The following is a 22701-nucleotide window of genomic DNA, read 5'->3' as shown; positions in this document are numbered from 1 at the left end:
CTCGTCTTCTTGTTTCCTATTAACCTCGTCCAATTCCGAAAACTTGAAAATTTCTGGAGACACAAATCGAAACGAAAGTTTTGAAAGTTTTCTAAAATCGAAATCCCTAGAAATTAAAATAAGAAATCAAACCTTGAAGGTGGTGTATTTGTCGTAGAGCTTGGCGCAGAGAGTTTCTATTTCCTACTGAAGAATCAAGAATAACAATTCGGAGATACAACGAAGAACACGAAGCAAAATCAAGAAGAAAAAATAGATGGTAATGCTATGGTATAGTAATGCTACAAAACGACGGTGTATAAGTCCAGTGGCATTCTATTGTAATTGTTTGGGAAAAGTCAGGGCTAAGTACTATTTGTACTTCCCTTTTAATAGATTAGATGTGTCTTTACCTTTAGTTTGTGTCATTCTTATATTTGCTGGATTCCATTTCACAACTTAAAGATCTGAGAAACTTGGAGTTGCTGGACCTGAGTAGTAACAGCTTCAGTGGCTCCATACCAGGACGAGGTAGCTCAAAACTAATGTCCATTAATGCTTGATTCTTTTTTTTTTTTGTTAATAACTCCATATAATGTTTTATATGATTTGTGGCTTCATTGCTTGAGATAACTATATTCGTAAGTAAAGGTGTTAGGCCGGTTCGTTTGCTGACCCAGGTGATCCATCTGGGTGAAGATGCAAATTGATGTTCGTTTTGTGCATTATAATGCTACATCCAGATGGATCACCCAGCTGAATTTTTAAAAACTCATCTCAAATTGTCATCCAAATGAAGGTGAGTCTTGATGGTGCATCTGGATGCAGATGCATCTAGTTCAGTCCAAAATGATTAAAGACAAAAATGACTTTTTAAAATCAAAATATTATTTTCAAACCGTAAATTCTATTTTCTTGCATATACATTTTTCCGCTATAACCAAAAAATACATTTTCTCGCAAAAACTGAAAAACACACATTCCCGCTAAAACCGCAAGATGCGTTTTTCCGCAAAAAAATGTAAAATGCACATTTCCATAAAATGCACATTTCCATAAAAAAAAATGTAAAATGCACATTTCCAAACCAGTAAAATCGCACTTTTCGACCAAAACCGAAAAAACGCATTTTTCCGTCAAAACCGAAAAAATGCATTTTCCCGCCAAACCCCAAAAAAACGCATTTTCCTGCCAAAACTCCAAAAAGCATTTTCCGGCCAAAACCGCAAAAAGCATTTTTCGGAAATCAGAATTTTTCCGCCAAAACCAGAAAATGGAATTTTCCCGCCAAAGCTGGAAAAAAGCATTTTCCCGTCAAAACCAGAAAAACACAATTTCCAGCCAAAACTGGAAAACGCAATTTTCCCACCAAAATCGCGAAAAAGCTTTTCCCGCCAAAATCACGAAAAAAAACTTTCCCGTCAAAATCGTGAAAAAAAAACTTTTCTCGTCGAAAACATTTTTCCCGCCAAAACCGCAAAAATACACTTTTCCCTTCAAAACCGCAAAAATACACTTTTCCCGTCCAAACCGCAAAAACGTATTTTCCGCCAAACCCATAAAAACGTATTTTCCGCCGAAACCACGAAAATACACTTTTTCGCCAAAAACATATTTTCCTCAAAAACCGCAAAAATATTTTCTGCCAAAACGGTAAAAATGTTATTTTTCCGCCGAAACGTAAAAAATTATATTTTAGTCATTTTATTAACAAGTTCGCTTGGATGCAGATGGAAGTTAAAAAATGAAAAGCAAACGAACATAGTTGCATTCAGATGATTTATCTGGATGCATGGACGAAATGAAAAAACGAACAACACCCAGATGGAGCATCTAGATAAGACATCTAGATGGACCATCCGGATGCATCTTCGAGATGTACAAACGAACAGGGCCTTAGTTAACCTTTGTGTGGCTTTGTCTTGTGACAGAGTTATCTGCTCTGTCGAAACTGAAAGCTGTTGATCTAAGCGGTAATCATTTTTCTGGCTCATTGAAAGGCGAGTCTGCACAAATCTTATAAAATTTTCCATTACGGCTGGTGGTAATTTCAGGTCATGAAAGTTTTGCATTTGACCATCGCAGGGATGTGCGAATTGAAGAATCTGCAAGAGCTTGATCTCAGTCAAAACAATCTCGTAGGTCAGTTTCCCTTATGTTTAACTAGCTTGAATGGACTTCGAGCTCTTGATCTTTCATCGAACCAATTGACTGGGATGGTACCATATACTCTCAGTAGGCTTAAATCCCTTGAGTACTTATCGCTGTTTGATAACGACTTTGAAGGCCTTTTCTCATTTGGTTCTCTTTCCAACCTCTCAAAGCTTAAGGTCTTAAAACTTTACTCAAAATCCAACTCACTTCAATTATATTTGGAAACTTCTTGGAAGCCAAAATTCGAACTGAGTGTTATTGTACTACGATCTTGCAAGTTGAAGAAAGTACCTCATTTTCTCCTACATCAGAAGGAGTTGCGTCAAGTTGATCTGTCTGACAATCAAATATCTGAAAATTTTCCTTCATGGTTGTTGGCTAACAATACAAAACTCGAAGTATTGCTTCTACGGAATAATTCTTTTACAAGCTTTCAGCTACCAGAATCTGCTCATAGTCTGCTTTTCTTGGATGTGTCAGTGAATGACTTCAATCATAACTTTCCTGAGAACATTGGGTGGATACTTCCTTCTTTACGCTATGTGAATCTAGCTAATAATGGTTTTCAAGGAAATCTGCCATCTTCTCTTGGAAACATGAAGAAGATTCAGTTTCTTGATATATCTCACAACAAATTCCACGGAAAGCTACCAAAAAGTTTTATATAAGGTTGTTATTCCTTGAGAATTTTAAAGATGACACATAACAAACTAAGTGGAGAGGTTTTGCCAGTATCAACAAACTTTACTGATATATTGGTGCTGTTAATGGATAGCAATCAATTTACAGGAAAGATTGGTGAAGGTTTGCGGAAGTTGCAAGGCTTGTCACTGCTTGACATTTCAAACAACAGTCTCACAGAGTCACAGGTGTTGTTCCAAGTTGGATCAGTGAACTTCATTTACTAAATGAACTATTGATTTCAAACAATTTTCTGGAAGGTGAAATACATGTTTCCTTGTTCAACATATCAACTCTATATATAGTGAATCTCTCTGCAAATACCTTATACGGGGACATACCTCCACACGTAAATTCAACAAGGCAAGTAGTGTTACTCCTACAAGATAATCGTTTATCAGGGGCTATTCCAGATACACTCCTACTGAATGTCTCTATACTCGATCTGAGAAATAACAAATTATCTGGGAATATTCCGGAGTTCATCAACACCCAAAACATCAGTATTCTTCTTCTGCGGGAGAATAATTTAACAGGTATTATACCTCAACAATTGTGTGGCCTAAGCAACATTCACCTTTTGGACCTTTCTAACAACATATTAAATGGATCCATACCTTCATGTCTTATCAATATATCATTTGGTCTGAGGAAAGAGGATACATCACAAAATTATGATTTCAACTTAGGTTACATTCCAAGTGATGTCTTCACTAGTTCTACTCCGGAGCAAGACACTAGTTCCACCAGAAATATTGGTATATATTTCAAATCTCTGCTTGTGCTAGATCCTTTTAGTATTGATTACTTGGCAGGTGCTGAGACTAAAATTAAATTTGCAACAAAATATCGATATGATGCTTACAAGGGTGGATCTCCAAAATTTTCTGTACTGGACCTCTCAAAAAATGAGCTAAGCGGTGAGATCCCACTGGAGGTAGGAAGTCTTGTGGAGCTACATGCTCTTAATCTTTCTCACAACAAGTTATCAGGATCGATACCAGAAAGCTTTTCAGGTATGAAGAAAATGGAAAGCCTTGATCTTTCTTTCAATAGTCTACAAGGTCAGATTCCAACACAACTGACAGATCTGAGCAGCCTAGCTGTGTTCAATGTCTCATTCAACAACTTATCTGGAGTTATTCCACAGGGAAAACAATTTAACACCTTTGATTCAAAAAGCTATTTAGGCAATCCTCTTCTCTGTGGACAACCAACCAATATAAGCTGCAATGGTAATAGATTTCAAGAACCAGACAATAATGAAGTGATAGCTGATGAATCTACTATCGACATGTTATCTTTCTACTGGAGTTGTACTGCAACGTATGTAATAATACTTCTTAGAATATTTGCATTACTCTCTTTTGATTCTCGCTGGAGCAGAGCTTGGTTCTTCGTCGTTGATGCTTTCATCCACAAGGTGAGGAACTTTTGATGGTAAACTTAACTACTGCTGGTGACAATTCCTTTCATCTTTTGCTGTTTTTCACAAAACCTCTTAGTTCTTGTTTTTGTGTCACAAAACCAAAGAACAGCTTGTATTTGGTTCTTGTGTATTGTCTTGTCTATCTTTAGATATTTGTAAGTAGTATGTGATTTGGATTATAACTTCCATGGATATCGGTTAATATGTACTGTACTTTTTCAGACAAAAGTTTAGTGCTGAAATCTCCACAGACCATGGAGATCTTTTCCTTCTTTTTGCCAAGAATACGTCTACTAATGACATTTAATGATAAGAGCTACTTAGGAAATCTTCTTCTTTCTGGACCGCTGACCAAGAGAAATTGTGAAGGAGATAAGAAGAACACAGAGGAAGCAGGTAACAGTGGAGAAGAAGAAGAAACTGATATTGACATGCTGGTCTTCTATTGGACTAGTGCTTCAACTTATGGGACTGTGTCGATAGGCATTCTTGTTCTTATGTGCTTCGATTGTCTTTGGCGTCGAGCATGGCTCCGCCTTGTGGATGTCTTTGTCACCTCTGTGAAATATGTGCCAGTCTTAAAATAATTTCAGGTCAGTTAATTGTAGTTCTCATCAAGCAAACTATTTAGTCCACTGAGTCTATGTACGTGAAGCGTGCTGGATTTCCACAGACCTTTGATGCAAATGTTTGTGCAAATATTCAAACGTTTTGATGACCAAATGTGCTCGAGTTCATGTTTATTTAAGTGACCAAAGTTTCTAAATTTGATTAGCATAGGGATTTTGTGAATGCTAAGAGCTTTTAACATTTCTCACAACAACTTATAAGGTGCTATACCAGATAGCTTTCCAGGTATGAAGAATGTTGGAAGCCTTCATCTTTCTTTCAACAACCCACAAAGACTAACAGCGTTGAGCAGTCAATTGGTGTTCAAAGTTCCGTACAACAACTTATCAAGAGTTATTCCTCAGGGAAGATAGTTTAACACTTTTGATACACAAAATTTCATAGGTAGCAAATATTCTTTGTGGACAACCAACAAGCAGAAGCTGCAACATTAACACCTTACAAGAACCAGCCAATGAAGTGGAAGATGACGGATCCCAAATTGAATTGGAGTAATCGCATCTCTCTGTTTTAATTCTGCTTGAAGCAGATTATGGTTCAACATTGTTGATGCCTTCATCAACAAGGTGAGGGATTTGTTCTGGTAAACCATTTGGTGACAAATTCTCATATTTTCTCCATATGTGGTTGTTCTTAAAAAATCCTCCTGATTTATATGTACTATAAAACCAAAAATTTAACTTGTGTTTGGCTCCTATGTACAGTCTACTTTCATATTTGTTGCTCAATCAAATGGAGAGGAAGGTGTTCTTGGGTCAAAACCTGATTTGCTTGATGTTTGTTGCCTTGTTGTGTCAGCTACATAGATACATTAATAGATAAAGGATGCCTTTGTTGGACCTCAAAAAGTTTATGGTCTCAATAAGATAGTGCAAAGCTAATGTAAAATGAAGAAAATTAGATAGTGAAAAGTAGAAAAGTGATAGTAGGTAGAGGAATTATTTTTCCACATTTTTTAATACTAGTTCAAAAGTTACTTTTGTGCTTTCTTTTTTCTATGAGTTAAGGTGGAAAGCACTGATCCACCTAATACATTCCTCTATCTAAACAATCAGTAACAACCCATGACTTCAAATTTTCTACAAAGACCTTGACTTGTAGTCTAAAAGTAGGATAGTCAAAAGAGTGGAAGTAAACGATAGTAATCACTTCTGTTAACAATTTCAGTAAGTGGGGCTTCTAATTTCTAACTTTTCAATTATTAGTCGTTGAGACTTTGTGGAAATTTGAGTCTTTATAAACAACATAAATTTGTATTGAATTCACATCCCACATTGCGTTTAAGTTTCTTTCACTGTTATTTTTTTGTCTTCTAATGATATTTGTAATGAAAGGGAAGGTGTTCTTGGGCCAACATTTGATATGGCTGATGCTATTATTGGGTCAGACACACGGATACAAAAGCTGTATTGAAAAAGAGAGGATGGCTTTGCTGGATCTCAAAAGGTACGTGGTCTCAGTTACTGAAGAAGATCAAACTGAATATGTTCTCCCTACTTGGACCAATGAAGAAAAGATGGATTGCTGCCACTGGGAGGGCCTTAAGTGCAATCGTACAAGCGGGCGGGTGATCGAGATTGTCTTTGGTGGACTGTACCTCAAAGAGAATTCTCACCTTAATCTTTCTTTGCTGCATCCCTTTGAAGAAGTTCAACGTCTGGACTTATCTAACTATGAAGACAAAGGATTAAGTGGCTTGTTTGATTATGTTGAAGGTCAGTTTTTAACGTTTTGTCTACATTTCCCTGTATGGACAAACTCTTAGTTCATTGTTTCAGATTCCTGAAATTTTATACCTTATGATATTTTATCTAGATTCTTGTTTGCAGGTTATAAAAGCCTAAGAAGGTTAAGAAACCTGGAGGTTTTGTATCTCACTGAAAATAAATTCAATAACAGCATCTTTCCTTTTCTTAATGCTGCTACATCGCTCACAACTCTGTTCCTCCGAGGCAACAAGATGGATGGCCATTTTCCTGCTAAAGGTGTGCATTTTTTTTTTTCATTTTATAACTAGAATGGCCTATTTTTATTGATGATGTATTATGTTTTGCTATATCGATTCAATCTATGGCTTTTTTTGGAACACTATCTATGGCTATTATTAATATAATTTATATATTTAACTTTAGTTGTGTCATTCTTAAAATTGTGGGACTCCCCTTGAAACTGTTGGACCTGAGTGGAAACAACTTTAGTGGATCCATACGAGTACGAGGTATGCATGCTTGACTTGCCTTTCTTTGTTAAGTTGGAAGGTTTTAGTTTACGTTACAACATGTTTGAATTTGTATTTAAAAGTACTTTTGTGTGGCTTCGTGACAGATATGACTCCTCTGAAACAACTGAAAGCTCTGGATCTACGTGGTAACAAATTTTCGGCCTCAACAGATTTGCAAGGTAAGTTTGTTAAAATCCTTATAATTTTATGTTGTCTTATAAAGTTTTTTTTTTTAAATAATGTAAATAAAATATTTTGAATTTTGGTTATCATAGGAATTTGCGAATTGAAGAACTTGCTGGAGCTCGATTTCAGTAAAAACAAACTAGTAGGAAATTTTCCTTTATGTTTAACTAGCTTGACTAGACTTCGAGTTCTTGATCTCTCATCAAACCAATTGACTGGTACCATACCATTTGCTCTCGGTAACCTTAAATCCCTTGAGTATTTGTCGTTGTTTGATAACAACTTCGAAGGCTTGTTTTCACTAGGTTCCCTAACCAACCTCTCAGAGCTTAGGGTGCTGAAACTTAGTTCAAAATCCAACTCGTTCCAAGTAGTGTCTGAAAGTTCTTGGAAGCCAAAATTCCAGTTGAGTGTTATTTCACTACGATCTTGCATCTTGGAGAAGGTTCCTCCTTTTCTTCGGTACCAGAAGGAATTGCATGAGATTTATCTTTCTGACAATAGAATCTCTGAAAACTTCCCTTCTTGGTTACTAGCAAACAACACAAACCTCGAAATCTTGCATCTAAAGAATAATTCTTTTACAAGCTTTCAGCTACCAAGCTCTGGTCATAGCTTGATTTTCTTGGATGTGTCAGTTAATAAATTCAATAATCTCTTTCCTATTAACATTGGGTGGATACTTCCTTCTTTACGATATATAAATATATCGAATAACGGTTTTCATGGAGAACTGCCATCTTCTCTGGGTAATATGAAAGGTATTGAGTTTCTTGATATATCTCACAACAGTTTCCACGGGAAGCTACCAAGAAGCTTTTTAGAGGGTTGTTATTCCTTGACAATTTTGAAGATGTCACATAACAAACTAAGTGGAGAGATTTTGCCAAAAGCAACAAATTTTACTGATATGTTGGTGTTGTCAATGGATAACAATCAGTTTACAGGAAACATTGGACAAGGCTTGAGGAGCTTGAGATACATGTTATTGCTCGACATTTCGAATAACAATCTCACTGGTGTTTTCCCAAGCTGGTTTGGGGACTTTCCATACATGAACGCACTACTGGTTGCAAACAATATGTTGGAAGGTGAAATACCTACTGCCTTGTTCAATATAACCTATCTTCAGCTACTGGACCTCTCGGCAAATATGTTATCCGGGAGCATTCCTCCACGCCTCAACTCTACGAATCAGGTAGCGTTATTCCTGCAAGACAATAATTTATCAGGCTCTATTCCAAACACATTGCTAGTGAATATCCGCATACTTGATCTGAGAAACAACAGGTTGTCTGGGAATATTCCGGAGCTCATCAACACCCAAAACATCAATATTCTTCTTCTGCGTGGGAATAATTTATCAGGCCGTATTCCTCGTCAGTTGTGTGCCCTAAGAAGCATCCACCTTCTGGATCTTGCTAACAATAGGTTAAATGGATCTATACCGTTATGTCTTGGCAATACATCATTTGGTTCATTTTGTTTGGGGAAAGAGAATGCATCATATTCTTATGATGTTGGCATGGCTTTCACCGATGTCTTCCCTAGTTCTACTCCAGACTCTACTTCCACAGGAAATGTTGGAACATACGTCAAGTCTCTGCTTGTGCTAGATCAGTTTAGTATGGACTATGAGGCAGCTACACAAACTAAGATTGAATTTGCAACCAAACACCGATATGATGCCTACATGGGTGGAAATCTCAGATACTTGTTCGGAATGGATCTATCAGAGAATGAGCTGAGTGGTGAGGTCCCTGTAGAGCTTGGAGGTCTTCTTGAACTTTATGCTCTCAATCTTTCTCACAACTATTTAACAGGTGCAATACCTAAAAGCTTTTCAGGTATGAAGAATATGGAAAGCCTTGATCTTTCTTTCAACAGACTACAAGGGCATATCCCACCACAACTAACAGAGCTGAGCAGCCTAGCTGTATTCAATGTCTCATTCAACAACTTGTCAGGAGTCATTCCACTGGGAAAACAGTTTAACACCTTTGATTCACAAAGCTACTTAGGCAATCCTCTTCTCTGTGGAAAACCAACCAACATGAGCTGCGAGAGCAATAACTTTCATGAACCGGATAATGGAGTGGAAGCAGAGGAAACCACAATCGACATGGTTTCTTTCTACTGGAGCTTAGCTGCAGCTTATGTGACAATACTTCTTGGAATATTCACATCTCTCTCTTTTGATTCTCCTTGGAGCAGACTTTGGTTCTACAACATTGATGCTTTCATCCACAAGGCGGGGAATTTTCTATGCTGAAATTAGTGTTGGTTCAAATCCATTGATGGTCCCCATCTGATGATGTTCTTCTCAAAATCTCCTGCCTTATATCAAAACTTATGTTTAGTTTCTGTGTGCTGTCTGTCTTTGTATAAATGCAATACATCAAACATGTCTTAGAGCTGGTTTGCTGGTTGGTTCAATTAATAATATACTTAAATATAAGAAACACAAGAACTTGCACCAATACAGAGTTCTCCTTTCATGAATTCTCCTAATCTATATCACTTTACACTTTCATCTTTTTTCAGGTAACAATCTCAAGAACTTCATTTACTACATAACACACAATATTATTATTATCCTGCTCGTTACAGGAGAACCAAAAAAAACGAGCATATGAAATTAGCAAGATTAGAAGTTTTCTGTTTTCACTCCCAATGCTTGAATTTTTGTATAAGGAAAAAATATTAGTGAATTTGGGGAATATTCATATTGTGAACAAATAGTATCGTAAGTGACTAATCAGTGTTGAATTAGAGCACTAGAGACATAATCTGTTTGCTACCTTGTGTCTTAGCAGGAGATGGTTCCATCTCTCTGTAAATTGAGGCGTCTATAAGGGATAACTAGATTTTGATCCGCGCTTTCAAAGCTCGAATTTTTTTTTTTTTTTTTCAATTGACAAATATTTAGCGTCATATTTCATATATTTGTGTTTTATTTTATAAAAGACTTAAATTTTTTATCTTTCTTTATCGTGTTTCATTTTAAATGACTATTTATGTTTAAAAAATTAAACTGTATTTCTTTAATGAATTAAGTTAGTATAACTCTGATAAATTAATTTTATTATGTGGTTAATATTTTTAATAAAAATAATTATATAATTTTAATAAAGATTTATACTTTTCAATGAAAAAATCAATTTTTTATGAATGCTTAAATTATATTAAGAAAAGAAAAAAAAATAATTAAGAATGTTTGAATAAAAATTATTTGAATTTGGACTCAATGGCCCAAAGAAAAAAAAAATGGGAGAAATGGATCTGAATTACAGTTACTCATTGTAAGTAAATTTGCATTTGATCATTGCAGGGATTTGCGAAATGAAGAGTTTGCAAGAGCTTTATGTCAGTCGAAACAAACTAGTAGGTCAGCTTCCTTTATGCTTAACTGGCTTGACTGGACTTAGAGTTCTTGATCTCTCATCAAATAATTTGACTGGGAAACTGCCACCTTCTCTCGGTAACCTTGGATCACTTACCTATTTATCGTTGTTAGAAAACAACTTTGAAGGTGCATTCTCAGTTGGGTGGCTTGCCAACCTATCACAGCTTAGAGTTTTTAGACTTGGTTCAAGATCCAAATCATTTCAAGTAGAGTCTGAAGGTTCTTGGAATCCAAAATTTCAACCGAGTGTTGTTGAACTACCATATCTTGCAACTTGGTGAAGGTTGAGTCGCCTAGATCTTTCTAACAATAAAATTTATGGAGATTTTCCTCATTGGCTATTGGCGAACAATACAAAAATCAAAGTGTTGTTTCTACAGAATAATCTATTTGCGAGCTTTCGTCTACCTAAATCTGCTCATAAGCTGATTTTACTGGATGTGTCAGCCAATGACTTCAATCACCATCTTCCCGAGAATATTGGGTGGGTATTTCCTCATTTACGATATATGAAACTAGCTGATAACGGTTTTCAAGGATATCTACCTTCTTCTTTGGGTAACATGAAAGAGATTGGATATCTTGATATATCTCACAACAGCTTCCATGGAAAGCTTCCAAGAAGTTTTGTAATGGGTTGTCATTCCATCTTTGTCTTGAGACTTTCACATAACCAATTAGGTGGAGAGGTGCTTCCGGAATCAGCCAACTTCACTGGTATTTGGGAGTTGTCTATGGATAACAATCTGTTTACTGGAAAGATTGGTCAAGGTTTACTGAACTTGAGAGGCTTGCAACTGCTTGACATTTCAAACAACAATCTCATAGGTGTTATTCCGAGTTGGATTGGGGAACTTCAGGCCTTAAACGCACTACTACTTTCGAACAACTCTTTGGAAGGTGAAATACCTATTTCGTTGTTCGACATACCCTTTCTTCAGCTAGTGGACATCTCTGCAAATACCTTATCTGGGGATATACCTCCTCACGTCAATTCTTTAGGGAAGGCCCTTTTACTCTTTCAAGATAATAATCTATCAGGGGTTATTCCAGAGACATTGCTAACGCATGTAGCTGTACTTGATCTGAGAAATAACAGATTGTCTGGGAATGTTCCGGAGTTCACCTATACGAAAGACACACATACTCTTCTTCTTCGGGGGAATAATTTAACAGGCAGTATTCCTCGCCAGTTGTGTGGCCTACAAGGCATCAAACTTCTGGATCTTTCCAACAATAGGCTGAATGGATCCATACCTTCATGCTTCAGCAATACATCATTTGCTTTTGGGAAAGAGGATACATTATCTGATCAGCATTACGGGGGTGTTTCCGGCGGAGTTATTCAGTTATATGAGCAGGAATACAGCATGTTGTTCAAGTCTCTTATTGTACTGGATTCTTTTAGGATTGTTTACGTTCCAGACACCCAGATTAAAGTTGAATTTGCAACAAAACACCGATACGATACCTACCTGGGCAGAAATCTCAAATTATTGTATGGAATGGATCTCTCAGAAAATGAGTTGAGTGGTGATATCCCAGCAGATCTTGGAGGTCTTCTGGAGCTACAAGCTCTTAATCTTTCTCACAACAAGTTATCAGGATCGATACCAGAAAGCTTTTCAGGTCTGAAGAATGTGGAAAGCCTTGATCTCTCCTTCAACAGGTTACAAGGCTGGATCCCATCACAACTAACCGAGCTGAGCAGCCTAGCTGTTTTCAATGTCTCCTTCAACAACTTATCTGGAGTCATTCCACAAGGAAAGCAGTTTAATACCTTTGATGCGCAAAGCTACTTAGGTAATCCTCTTCTTTGTGGACTATCAATCAACACAAGCTGCGACAGAAGTCACTATCAAGAACCAGATAACGGAGTGGAAGCTGATGAGTCTATAGTGGACATGGTATCTTTCTACTGGAGTTTGGCTGCAGCGTATGTGGCTATACTTATAGGAATATGCTCCTCTCTCTCTTTCGACTCTCCTTGGAGGAGGTTTTGGTTCTACCTCGTTGATGCTTTCATCCACAAGGCGAAAAGTTTGTTGTGGTAAGACTATCGTTGGTGGTGCCAAATCCATTCTTGTGCCCTCCATCCGTTGCTCTTCTTGTCAAAACATCCTGCTTTGTTTCACATATCCTATGTACTGTTCCTTATTTTGAATAACGGTAATGCATCCCATGCACAAACATATATCTAAAAGATGGTTTAATGATTGGTCAATAAGTAATATAAGATAAGAATACAAGAACTTGCATGAAACGCCAAGTAGAAAAGGAAAGCTGAACAGAATATATATAAGATACATAGAGTTCTTTTTCTGCTTCCATGAATTCTCTTAATATTAATGCTTTAAAGAACTTCAGTCACTTGTTTGATCAAAAAAAAAAAGAACTTCAGTCACTTATTACATAACACACCATATGATAAATTACCTTCTGTATAATACTGAAGAACCAAAAACGATCATATGAATCAGAAGAGCAAAAGAAAGACCAGAGTGTTAGAGAAAGAAGCGAAACCTCTTGTATATATTGAGAGTTCCTTCACCATCCTAAGCTACTGCTCTGCGAAATGAGTTTTCGTCTTCTTGACTTTGCTAGCAGACAGCTGGTTTCTGCATGCACGATCTCATTCACCAGTCTTGACAAAGACCAATGTCAAACGTAATCTTCATAGTTGGTACATTTCACTTGTAAAGTTTCTTTAGAATGTAGTAACTACTATGTTTGTTTGCGTGTGTTAAGAAAGAAAAAAAAACTTCATTAACGCATAACTTTTGCTTGCAAATTGAAACCAAACTGTAATAACAACAGAGGAGCTGTTTGTATTGCAGATCAAAATACGAAACAAAAGACCTTAACACGAGAGTTAGCTTCTTCTACTCATCCTCCACTTTCTTCTACTTCAGCTTTTAACACCAAATGCTATCTCAAGATCCTACTGTACACACCCAAAAGATCATTCATCTAGTTAATGCGGTTGCGGTTTTTGGTCTGCCTGTGCATCTTCCACAGCAATTGTTCCATCATCTGTTCAACACAAGTAATAAGTTAAGGATTTTATACTCAATCATAGATAGGATCTGTTAAATCACGTCTGTTCATGAATCACCTTGGTTCTGTGGCGATGAATCTCCTCCAGGACCAGCTTCAGTAGCAGCACCAACGTCTGTTGTTGTCTCATTTCTCAGTGGCTCTGCATTCGCCTGATCAAGATTAACCGGTGATGTTTCTGCGTTCACAGCGTCCTACAGAGTATATTCAGTATAAATTCTGGTAAGAAACAGCATCATTCCAAATAGCTGGAGATAATCATTCATACCATATTGAGTTGAGAAGGATCCTGATCTTTCACATCAGAGGTAACATCAGCAGTTTCTGCCTCCTGTGGTCTCACAATGTTTACATTAGCATCAGCAGTGTCAATCATAGGCTTGTCAATATCATTTGAATCTGCAACCTTCTTGTTAGCATCATCAGAAGGATCAACTGGACCAGCTTGTTGGCTACTACCTGCTGCATCCTCGCTCAAAGTTCTCTGTGACTTTGCTCCATGATCACAATCAAGATCCGTCACGGCAGGCCTTTTCCTGCTAACAACCAACAAAATCAGACATGCGCTAGAACAAATGCGCGTAAAGAGAAACTATAACTTCAACACTTACCCACTGCTAACGCTTGGATCTGCCGTTTGAACAGAGCTGTGTCTGTTCGAAAACAAAAAACCCCGAAGCACCTTCCCATCAATGATTGTTTCTATACTGTAACCTAAAGGAACGTTTTCAGTAACCCTGGCTTGAAAAACCGTTTTCCCTTGATACATCGAGCCAATGCTCAAAGGGAGATTCTCTCTTCCTGCAATAAAACCATATAATTATGGTAAATGCAACTTCCTGGAATAAGATTTCTGTGTTAACAACACACCTTGATTAGTGCTGGTTCCAGCCACAGCTAGTTTCTGCTCTTGGCATTTGAGCTTCATTTGTTTCCTTAAAGATAGCCTCCCTTGAGTTTGATCAAACCGTGCATTGTATCCACCATCTGTTGACCATAAGCAAAGAAGATTACTAAGGTAATTAGCAACCTTGCACAGAAGTAAATGAAGCTATAACCAACCGAAAGGTCAAAATAAAACCTGTGTGCAGGTAGTAGATATCATCCAACGGCTCAAGACTCTTATTGCAGCCACCAAGAAAGAAAAAAGAACCAGCCTTGTAAGGACCTAAACATACAGCTCCAGCAGAGAATCTAGCAGCTGGCCCTTCTTCCATGGCAACTAACTTGGACCATACACCCGTTTCTACAATAATATTTATTTTGATATCAGAAGACAGATAAAGCAAACACAGGCGTGAGGTCTAAGTTACATACCCACATCAAGCACATAGAGATCATCATAAAGGTTCTGAGAATCAGTAAACCCTCCAAATACAAACAGGTTCCTCTCGATTGCAACAGTGACATGACCAGCTCGAGGTGTTAACACCTGCCCTGAAGTTTTCATCTGCTTCCATACAAACGTTTCTGAAAAAAAATACAGAACCAGAAAATATCAGAATACATATACACACACGCATGCATTAAAAGATTAGGTGATTGTTGGACCTGTGTCAAGGATATGAACATCGGAGAGATAATAGTCATCCAAATCTTCACCACCTACTACAATGATTTTGTTCTGCCACGTTGAGCAAGTGTGGCTGTCTCGTGCAGAGGGTGGATTCCCAGTTGTTACAGCTCGTTGCCACGTTAAAGTCTCTAAACAGGAGTAAAGCCAATTCAATTACATGCGTAAAGAAAAAACAAGAATCAGAATCTCTCTCAGATTCCATATCAATGAACACAAGAAAAGGCAGCCTGGAGCTGTACCTGTGTTGAGTATGTAAAGGTCATTATAGAAAACTTCATCATCTGAACCAGAAGCTTTCCCACAGCCACCGAATATGAAAATGCGTTTGCCAACAAGCGTGGCACTATGAGCCTCTCTTGCCTCGGGTCCTTCCCCTCTAGCATCCACGCATTTCCAAGTATGTGAAGCTACCACACACCCACACACACACACACACACACACAATAGATTCAAATCCAAAAACCTCATACCAGGAACAGTTTCTTGATCTAACTAGAAACCATAAGAAGAGATGGAAGAGCTTACAAGTATCTAGCACATGCAGATCATTGAGATGATTCTTCCCATCAGTACCACCAAACACAAAAAGGTGATCCCCAACAGTTGTACAGCTGTGACTGTCTCTCGGAGAAGGCGGCACGCCTCTGATCACCGGTTTAGTCCATATCTGCGTTCCTGCAACAATGAAGTTTTTGAAAAGGAGGCTATAAGTAAGTAACAACAAAACACCAACAAATAACTAATCAACCTTCAGCAAGAATCATTAAGTCTAAACCATTCAAGTGCAGTGCAAAGAGGAAAGAAACAATGGATACGTACAAAAGGACAAAGATCAAGATTAGCTACAAAAGAAGATAACTTTTTGAGAATGGTGTATAGTAAATGGGGTCTACCGCACGAACGAACAAAAAGATTACACAGATCAAACAAAGACTGATACTTTTGTAAAACCCACTACGAGAATCGACGCACACTAACTGCATTTAGTAAAAAGGCGACAACTTTTTCCACTGAGGTGATGTAACTTCAAGAACACTCACCAGCGTCAAAGACATGAACTTGATTCGTCAAGCAATCGTCTCTACCGAATCCACCGAAAACGTAGACAAATCTGCCTCCTTTAACGGCGTTACAAGTGTGTCCCCACCTCTTCCCTGGCCCTGAAGAAGAATCACCGTGACCCACTTGCTGGTTTTGTCGTCGGACCCTCTCCCACCTCATTGTTTCCTGGGAAAAGAAAGAAAAGATTCTTCCTTTGGGTTGGGAAAGTGCGGGAAAATTCTAAAAGGAGGTTATAAAATTGAAGTCGGGAAAACCGAAAATGCAAATGATTCTTTACTTCTTACGGCGATACAGAGGATAAAAGGTGCTTTCTCTGTTTTGGGTTCTTAACGATGGCAACCGCAAACGTGACGAACGGAGCTTTTTCGCGTTTGCTGTTTAATCCAACGAGTAATTTTATTTTCCTCAAGCGTTAAGTACTCTGTCCAGTGAGTAATTAGCGACACTCTGATGATGTCTACCATATTAATTGCACATTAAATTTTCTGTTTTTTTTTTTGCTTCTTTTATGAACTTTACTGCAATGAATCTATAATTAGTTTACACACTCATGGGTTCAGAATATCGTTATAATATTTATTGACATAAACATAAAATGATTGAGCAAAAATGAAATACATAAACGATTTCTTTAGAAAATAAATATAACAATAAGTTTGTTGTACAAAACAAATGTAAAACTATGTATTACGAAGATTGAGAGTTAAAAAAAATATGTGATTTTGATATTAAAATTTTTGTATGCTCTTTATCATCATTGTCTTTTTTTGTGTCAGTTTACTCGAACAACTTGTTTGTTCAATAAGATCTTCTTGATTGACATCGATTGGACTTGGGCTATTAGCCAAATGTAATGTCATTGTCCGAAATGTCAATGGTAATAATAATTGTCTCACAATGTTAAACATAACCACTGCTATTATCTTATTAACTATGTATTTTCTTCCGTGCATAGTAAAAAAATTTTAAATGTAATTTATATTTAAAAATAAATTTTATTAAATATTATAGATTTTACTATTTTCTTATTAATATTTAATATTGATTTGATATATATTAAATTAATTTGTATAAAAATAATAAAAATGATATAAAATTGTATAATTATCAAAAGTCTAGCCTAAACAATATTTATAATATTTGTACATATATAAGAAATTAATGATCTTACGATTAGATATTTAAATTTTTTAAAAATTGTAGAAATTTTTGAAAGCTTTAGTAATACAATTGTAAAATTATACAAAATAATAATATTTCAAAATTTAAAATGTTATATATAAATATATTTATTTTATAGATGATGTATGAGCTATTGCCATATTTAAAAAAAATTACCAAAAAAAATATCAGTATTAAATGTAACATATGAATTATTACAATATTCTAATAAGTTTACCAAAAATATAAATCAATATTAAAAAAAATAAAAAAAATATATAAATCAATATTAAATGAAATTATCCATGTCATATTTTTCCGGAAGCCATATCATCAATTTCGGTAGCCACGTCATATTTGTTTTGTGAAATTGATTGTAAAGAAAACATGTGGTAAAATCACTTCGCAAATATAGTTTAGGGAATTGAATCATTTACAGAAAATCCTTCATTGACCAGTTCATGGACCAGTAATGAAACCAATCAGTAGCAGAGTCGACCTTTCCTAATCTGCCTCCATGCAATGGCTGCAACCATAGCTCCTCCTCCCATGTTAATCGAAGCCATGGTGAGACTCTTCTTCCCCTGCAATTTCCAAGAAGTTGATCCAGACTAAGAGCATCCGCAACGGGAATCCTTAAGTGGGAGTCCTTAAAAAAAAAAAATTAAATAATCAGTGGACCTCACTAAAAGCTAATGATTCAATCTTTAAAATTCTTAAATAAGGACTTTTTCTTAGTGAATCATTGCACTATTTACGGGTCCCCACGACACATGGCGACCCGCGATTGGTTGATATATATATATATTTTTTTTTTGAAAAGGAAAAAAAAAATAATACTTAAAAAATCAAAATACACTTTTTCTAAAGACTCTTCCTTGGATATCACCATTGCGGGTGCTCTAAGAGATACTCTTAGTCATATTGTTTCCAAGCAAATGTAGATTAGATTATCAGAAACACACCTCTAGCACCTTTAAAAGGTCCTGTCCTAGGCCTACGATTCCCTGAGAATTGAAGAGTAAGAGTAATTAGTAGAGATGAGTTTTCACTCTCATTATGATGAGTATTGAAAAGAGTTCCTTACAATCATTACGGGTACCCGGAAAATAAACGCAAAGTATGTAGTAACTTTAGGGTAGAGGAAGATATCAAGTAGTGTAATGGCATATACAGGTCCCTCAGCACCCTGCAGACAAGTTGAGAAGAGATTACCTCATCGGCATTTGTTGATTCGAAACAACAACCTCTAAGTCTCTCTCTGTGGATGTATAAGAAACTTACCAGAAATAAAAGGTTTAGTTTTGATTGATCCTTGAATGAAACTCCGTAGCTCTGTATGATTGAACAACCAATATAGAGGGTAAATATTATTCGAAAAAAAATATCAGTGTGCAAAAATTACTTATCTGTGGACCTAGCATGATTTGAGCGCAAGGAAACTATTCTGGTTGATATATATACCTTGAGTATTGCCATAAACACCATGCACACTTATGAAGAGAACAGAGCCAGCAAGTGATCCAGCAAAGTAAAGCTTCAAAAGGTAGACCGGTCCCAAAGTTCTTGCGATCTAACAGAATTAGGTTAAGAAATGGAGATATAAAAATAATTAAGTGGAAAATCAATAACAGGAAAACAAGTCATCTATATATGATCTATCTAGAAAACAAAAACAAAAACAAAAACAAAAATCGTGTGTCCCCAACAGTTGTAGATAGATACTTCATAAGAAACACATGAATTCACTTCTCACAAAATCGAATGCATCTTCACTCAAGGAAACATTTCACTCTTTTTTTTTTGGTCAAAAGGAAACATTTCACTCTAAAATATTAAAGCGTTAAGGAAAGAAGAAGTCATACGCTGGTCCGAAAGTAGTAGAGTCCAATCATGTTAACGATGAGTTGACTGGTTCCAACATTACTGAACCCCGAAGTTATCAGCGTGTGTGTTCGTCCAGACATAAAGGTGTACGATGATAGCTGCCCAAACATCATAGTTAAATACCAATTATCAACAAAATGATTACCAAAAAAAAAAATTATCAACAAAATCCAAGACAAGAGTCCAACGGTAAATAAAGATCAAAAAAAAGTTTTGAACATTGTTGGCCTGACCAAAAAATTTCGCGCCATCCATTTCCGGTTTGAATTCTTCCACATGGTAAATACAGCAACATTAGCTAAAATTAACCCGAGAACAACTCCATTAGCTGCATTGAACCAAGACTTCCAGCCAGAGGAAACACACAAAGTAAACCCAGAAAAAAAGTGAATACCATGGAAAGCCTACTCATATAAAAGGAAAAGCATCAAGAGAGCTTTATTCTACTCGAATCAAGAACTACACAGAAATGGTAAAGAATTAAAGCAACTGACTTAGTAAAAAAAATAAAAAAAAAATAAAAAAATAAAGCAACTGATTTCTCATCGTCCTTTTCTGATTCCTCACACATACAAAAGCATGATTGAATAGAAAAGCTAAAAAAAGTAGTGGAATTAACAAGGTAGATTAACCACATAAATCATGTCTAAACCCCTAAATTTTCAAGAACTTTCCGTACTCAAGACATATGTTTCTCTCAGAAAACAATTAAAAAAGTATAATATATACCTTTGCCCAAAAAAAAAAAGTATAATATATACCTAGTAAATATAAATACCATTAGTTACTATATAAAACCTGAAGTCTGAAGATTATAGAGAAAGAGACGCTGGCATTTCAGAATCCAAGCTCAGTTGTGTAAGAAATGTTAGAATAAATAGGGAAGAAACAATATACCATCCACGTTTTTGAAAGCCAGTGAAACCCCAAGGCTTAGGAGGAAGCTGAGGATCGAAGAACCCAGCTCTAGACTCCAAGAGACTTCCGGGTTTCAGATGGGTGTTTCTCCTCAACGTGCTGGCAAAGAACCCATCAATCTCTGATGAAGAAGATGCGATTCCAGAAGGAAGGAGATGGCTCAGGAAATGGTTATGGTGGCTATGGCTTGTGTAAGAAAAAGTGGGCTTCTTCTTCATCATTATAGATTTAGTTAGCTGCCAAGAACAAGAGCCAAAGACAACGAACCTCCGAGGCAAAATCGTATGCATTTCTTTTGTTTTTTTTCTTCAATAGTTTAATTTTAAGTTTTACCAAATGACGCATAGATAGAAAAAGAAGCATGTAACTTCTGCTCTGTATATTATTATATTGTCATGAGTTATATGTGTTACCAAAGTCATCTTTTAAAATATTTCAATTTTTTTTTTTTGAAAAAACAGTGATATCACACACTAGTTTAGTGATTACAACTTACACCTTGAATTACAAGTATCAATTTTACTTTTAAGGTAAACATAAAAAAATCCTCAAGAGTTTAGGGAAATTGTAAACTAACTTGCAAATATTCATTAAACCATAACATGCATCTATCAGATTAAAATATAAATTGTATATACATTCAAGTCAAAGAAGCTAGCTACAGATCAACACTCTGTTCTGAGAGAGAGATGGCGTTGGATTACAAACCTCCAGAAGAGTTCGTAGTCAACAACTTACAGCCCCTTGCTGACTTCGATGTGACGGGATCGACGGAGCTCTGGCTCATCCAGTGCCCTATGAGCCACGTTCCGGAGATTGAAGGGAAGGAGCTTAAGGTTAAGCTTGGTGAAGATGGAGTCTTGGGACGTTTCGAGGATTCTCCTGGTAAAGAGGTTGAACTTGTTAGCTTTGCTTCTCAAGAAGGTGATGCAACTGTGATTATACCTTGTGAGAACGAATCAAAGATCGTTGGGAAGATTTCGAGGCGAGTTTCGTTGGTTCGGTTCCCTGAACCGGAAGAGCTTCTTGAGACATTTAAAACTCAGCAGAAGGCTTTGAGAGCTGTGACGAGTTCCTCTGTTAGAAACTCTAATCCAGCTATGAGTAGCAGGCGTAAAAGCAAACAAGTATTTTTGCCATAAAAGCAAACAGGGTTAAGATGTTGAATTTAGATTATGTGAAACGATAAGCAAACAAGTAATGTATCCAAATTTATAACTTATTGTGCCATACGTGGTTATGAAGTTCAGACAAAAGCTAGCTACAAAACCAGAAAGTTCACAAGTATTTTTGCCAGTCACTATCCGTGCCCGCGCAGTGGCTGATCCCCCGAGCGGTGATAGGAACCAGAGATGTTACTCTACAATGTCAGTAACTTTGTCGTGAATGTATATACAATTTAGAAAATACTCCCGATTGATATTTACCATGTTATTCACACATATTACTTTTTTGTTTTAGTTTTAATTAATTTAAAGTTTTATATGATTTCAACCACTAAATACTAAATACAAGACTAAACCCTAAACTCAAATATTAGAATATTTTTGATTAAATGTATTTTTAAAAAGTAATATCTTGCTTTTTGAAGCAATTTCTCTTTCTAATTTATGCTCTTATCATCCTTGTCTTTTTATGTCAGTTTAGTGCAAACATTTTCTTGAGCGAACTACCAAACTTTCGTTCAATCTTAAGAAACAGAGTTGGCCTCTAGCTACAGAGGAAGAGTTTAAGAGTCCAAGTGCAAACTATATTCATTGTTCGTTTCCTGGGCATCTTTATCCATGGTCTTTAGGAATAATTTTTAACAAAAAATGGGTCTGGGCCCCATTGAAAAAGCAAAAAACGTCGGAAACAAGAGGAACGAATAAAAAAGGAATATACGGGAATAAAATACCAGGAATGAAAATGAATGGTTATTCCTTATCAAATTTGACAAGAAATAATTTTGTTCTTTAATTCTCTACAAAAAAAGGAATGAAAGGGAATGAGAGGAAATTATTATTCCTTGTGAATGGTAATTTTTTTTAGGAACGTTAGGGAATGCATGATTCCTCGTGTTGTCAAAAATCGTGAAATAAGGAACGCTTCTTGAACTGTTCGCGAATCTCACTGACCCGTGGTAGCCCACAATTAGTTTGATTTTAATTTTTTTTTAATAAATTAGGAAAAAAAAAGTAAGAATGGGGTTTCAGGATAAAGTTGCTCTTTAAGTTCTTCTTGATTGACATCAAAAGAAGAGAGAAAAATGATTGCCATGGAACTTGGATTAAAGACAAGACAAAACACAAACTACCCTAATTAATTTCGTTGTCCAAAAGAAGTCAATAGTAATAAAATTTCATTGTGACTCA

The 22701-nt window shown here is 36.3% G+C and overlaps 4 protein-coding genes and 2 pseudogenes across 7 annotated transcripts; 4 read left to right on the top strand and 2 right to left on the bottom strand.

Annotated features, from left to right (window-relative positions):
* The window catches only part of LOC106299201, a 5961-nt pseudogene extending 1706 nt beyond the window's left edge, over positions 1-4255 (top strand).
* A 1910-nt stretch (positions 4256-6165) lies between these two features.
* Positions 6166-9574, top strand: LOC106299211 (receptor-like protein 12). Its single transcript, XM_013735336.1, has 5 exons — positions 6166-6588; positions 6703-6871; positions 7030-7091; positions 7199-7273; positions 7370-9574. Exons 1-5 carry the CDS (start codon positions 6189-6191, stop codon positions 9550-9552), a joined length of 2889 nt encoding a protein of 962 aa, XP_013590790.1. The 5' UTR covers positions 6166-6188; the 3' UTR covers positions 9553-9574.
* A 525-nt stretch (positions 9575-10099) lies between these two features.
* LOC106298143 lies at positions 10100-12930 on the top strand (annotated as a pseudogene).
* A 545-nt stretch (positions 12931-13475) lies between these two features.
* LOC106299063 (tip elongation aberrant protein 1-like) lies at positions 13476-16760 on the bottom strand. 4 transcript variants are annotated; one of them, XM_013735193.1, is made up of 12 exons: positions 16360-16760; positions 15845-15994; positions 15559-15726; positions 15295-15447; positions 15061-15213; positions 14825-14989; positions 14614-14730; positions 14355-14544; positions 14150-14282; positions 14012-14074; positions 13802-13937; positions 13476-13719 (listed from the first exon to the last, which is right to left on the bottom strand). In XM_013735193.1, the coding sequence occupies exons 1-12, from the start codon at positions 16538-16540 to the stop codon at positions 13661-13663; spliced, it is 1668 nt and encodes a 555-aa protein (XP_013590647.1). In that variant the 5' UTR covers positions 16541-16760; the 3' UTR covers positions 13476-13660. The 4 variants fall into 4 exon arrangements, with proteins under 4 accessions (XP_013590647.1, XP_013590648.1, XP_013590645.1 ...); XM_013735194.1 differs by having other exon boundaries at positions 14150-14279; XM_013735191.1 differs by having other exon boundaries at positions 14012-14282.
* Positions 16761-17966: 1206 nt separating this feature from the next.
* On the bottom strand, positions 17967-19767 carry LOC106299477 (rhomboid-like protein 16, chloroplastic). The gene is made up of 7 exons (XM_013735565.1): positions 19663-19767; positions 19408-19527; positions 19007-19115; positions 18827-18877; positions 18630-18731; positions 18508-18549; positions 17967-18191 (listed from the first exon to the last, which is right to left on the bottom strand). Exons 3-7 carry the CDS (start codon positions 19028-19030, stop codon positions 17976-17978), a joined length of 435 nt encoding a protein of 144 aa, XP_013591019.1. The 5' UTR covers positions 19031-19115; positions 19408-19527; positions 19663-19767; the 3' UTR covers positions 17967-17975.
* A 1252-nt stretch (positions 19768-21019) lies between these two features.
* Positions 21020-21733, top strand: LOC106298142 (mediator-associated protein 2-like). The gene is made up of 2 exons (XM_013734225.1): positions 21020-21474; positions 21593-21733. Exons 1-2 carry the CDS (start codon positions 21037-21039, stop codon positions 21731-21733), a joined length of 579 nt encoding a protein of 192 aa, XP_013589679.1. The 5' UTR covers positions 21020-21036.
* Positions 21734-22701: the final 968 nt, after the last annotated feature.

This window comes from Brassica oleracea, chromosome C6, assembly GCF_000695525.1.
Source record: "Brassica oleracea var. oleracea cultivar TO1000 chromosome C6, BOL, whole genome shotgun sequence".
In the NCBI taxonomy this organism is placed as follows: domain Eukaryota; kingdom Viridiplantae; phylum Streptophyta; class Magnoliopsida; order Brassicales; family Brassicaceae; genus Brassica; species Brassica oleracea.
The sequence above is the reverse complement of the archived record's forward strand: the minus strand, read 5'-3'. Positions and strand labels throughout refer to the sequence as shown.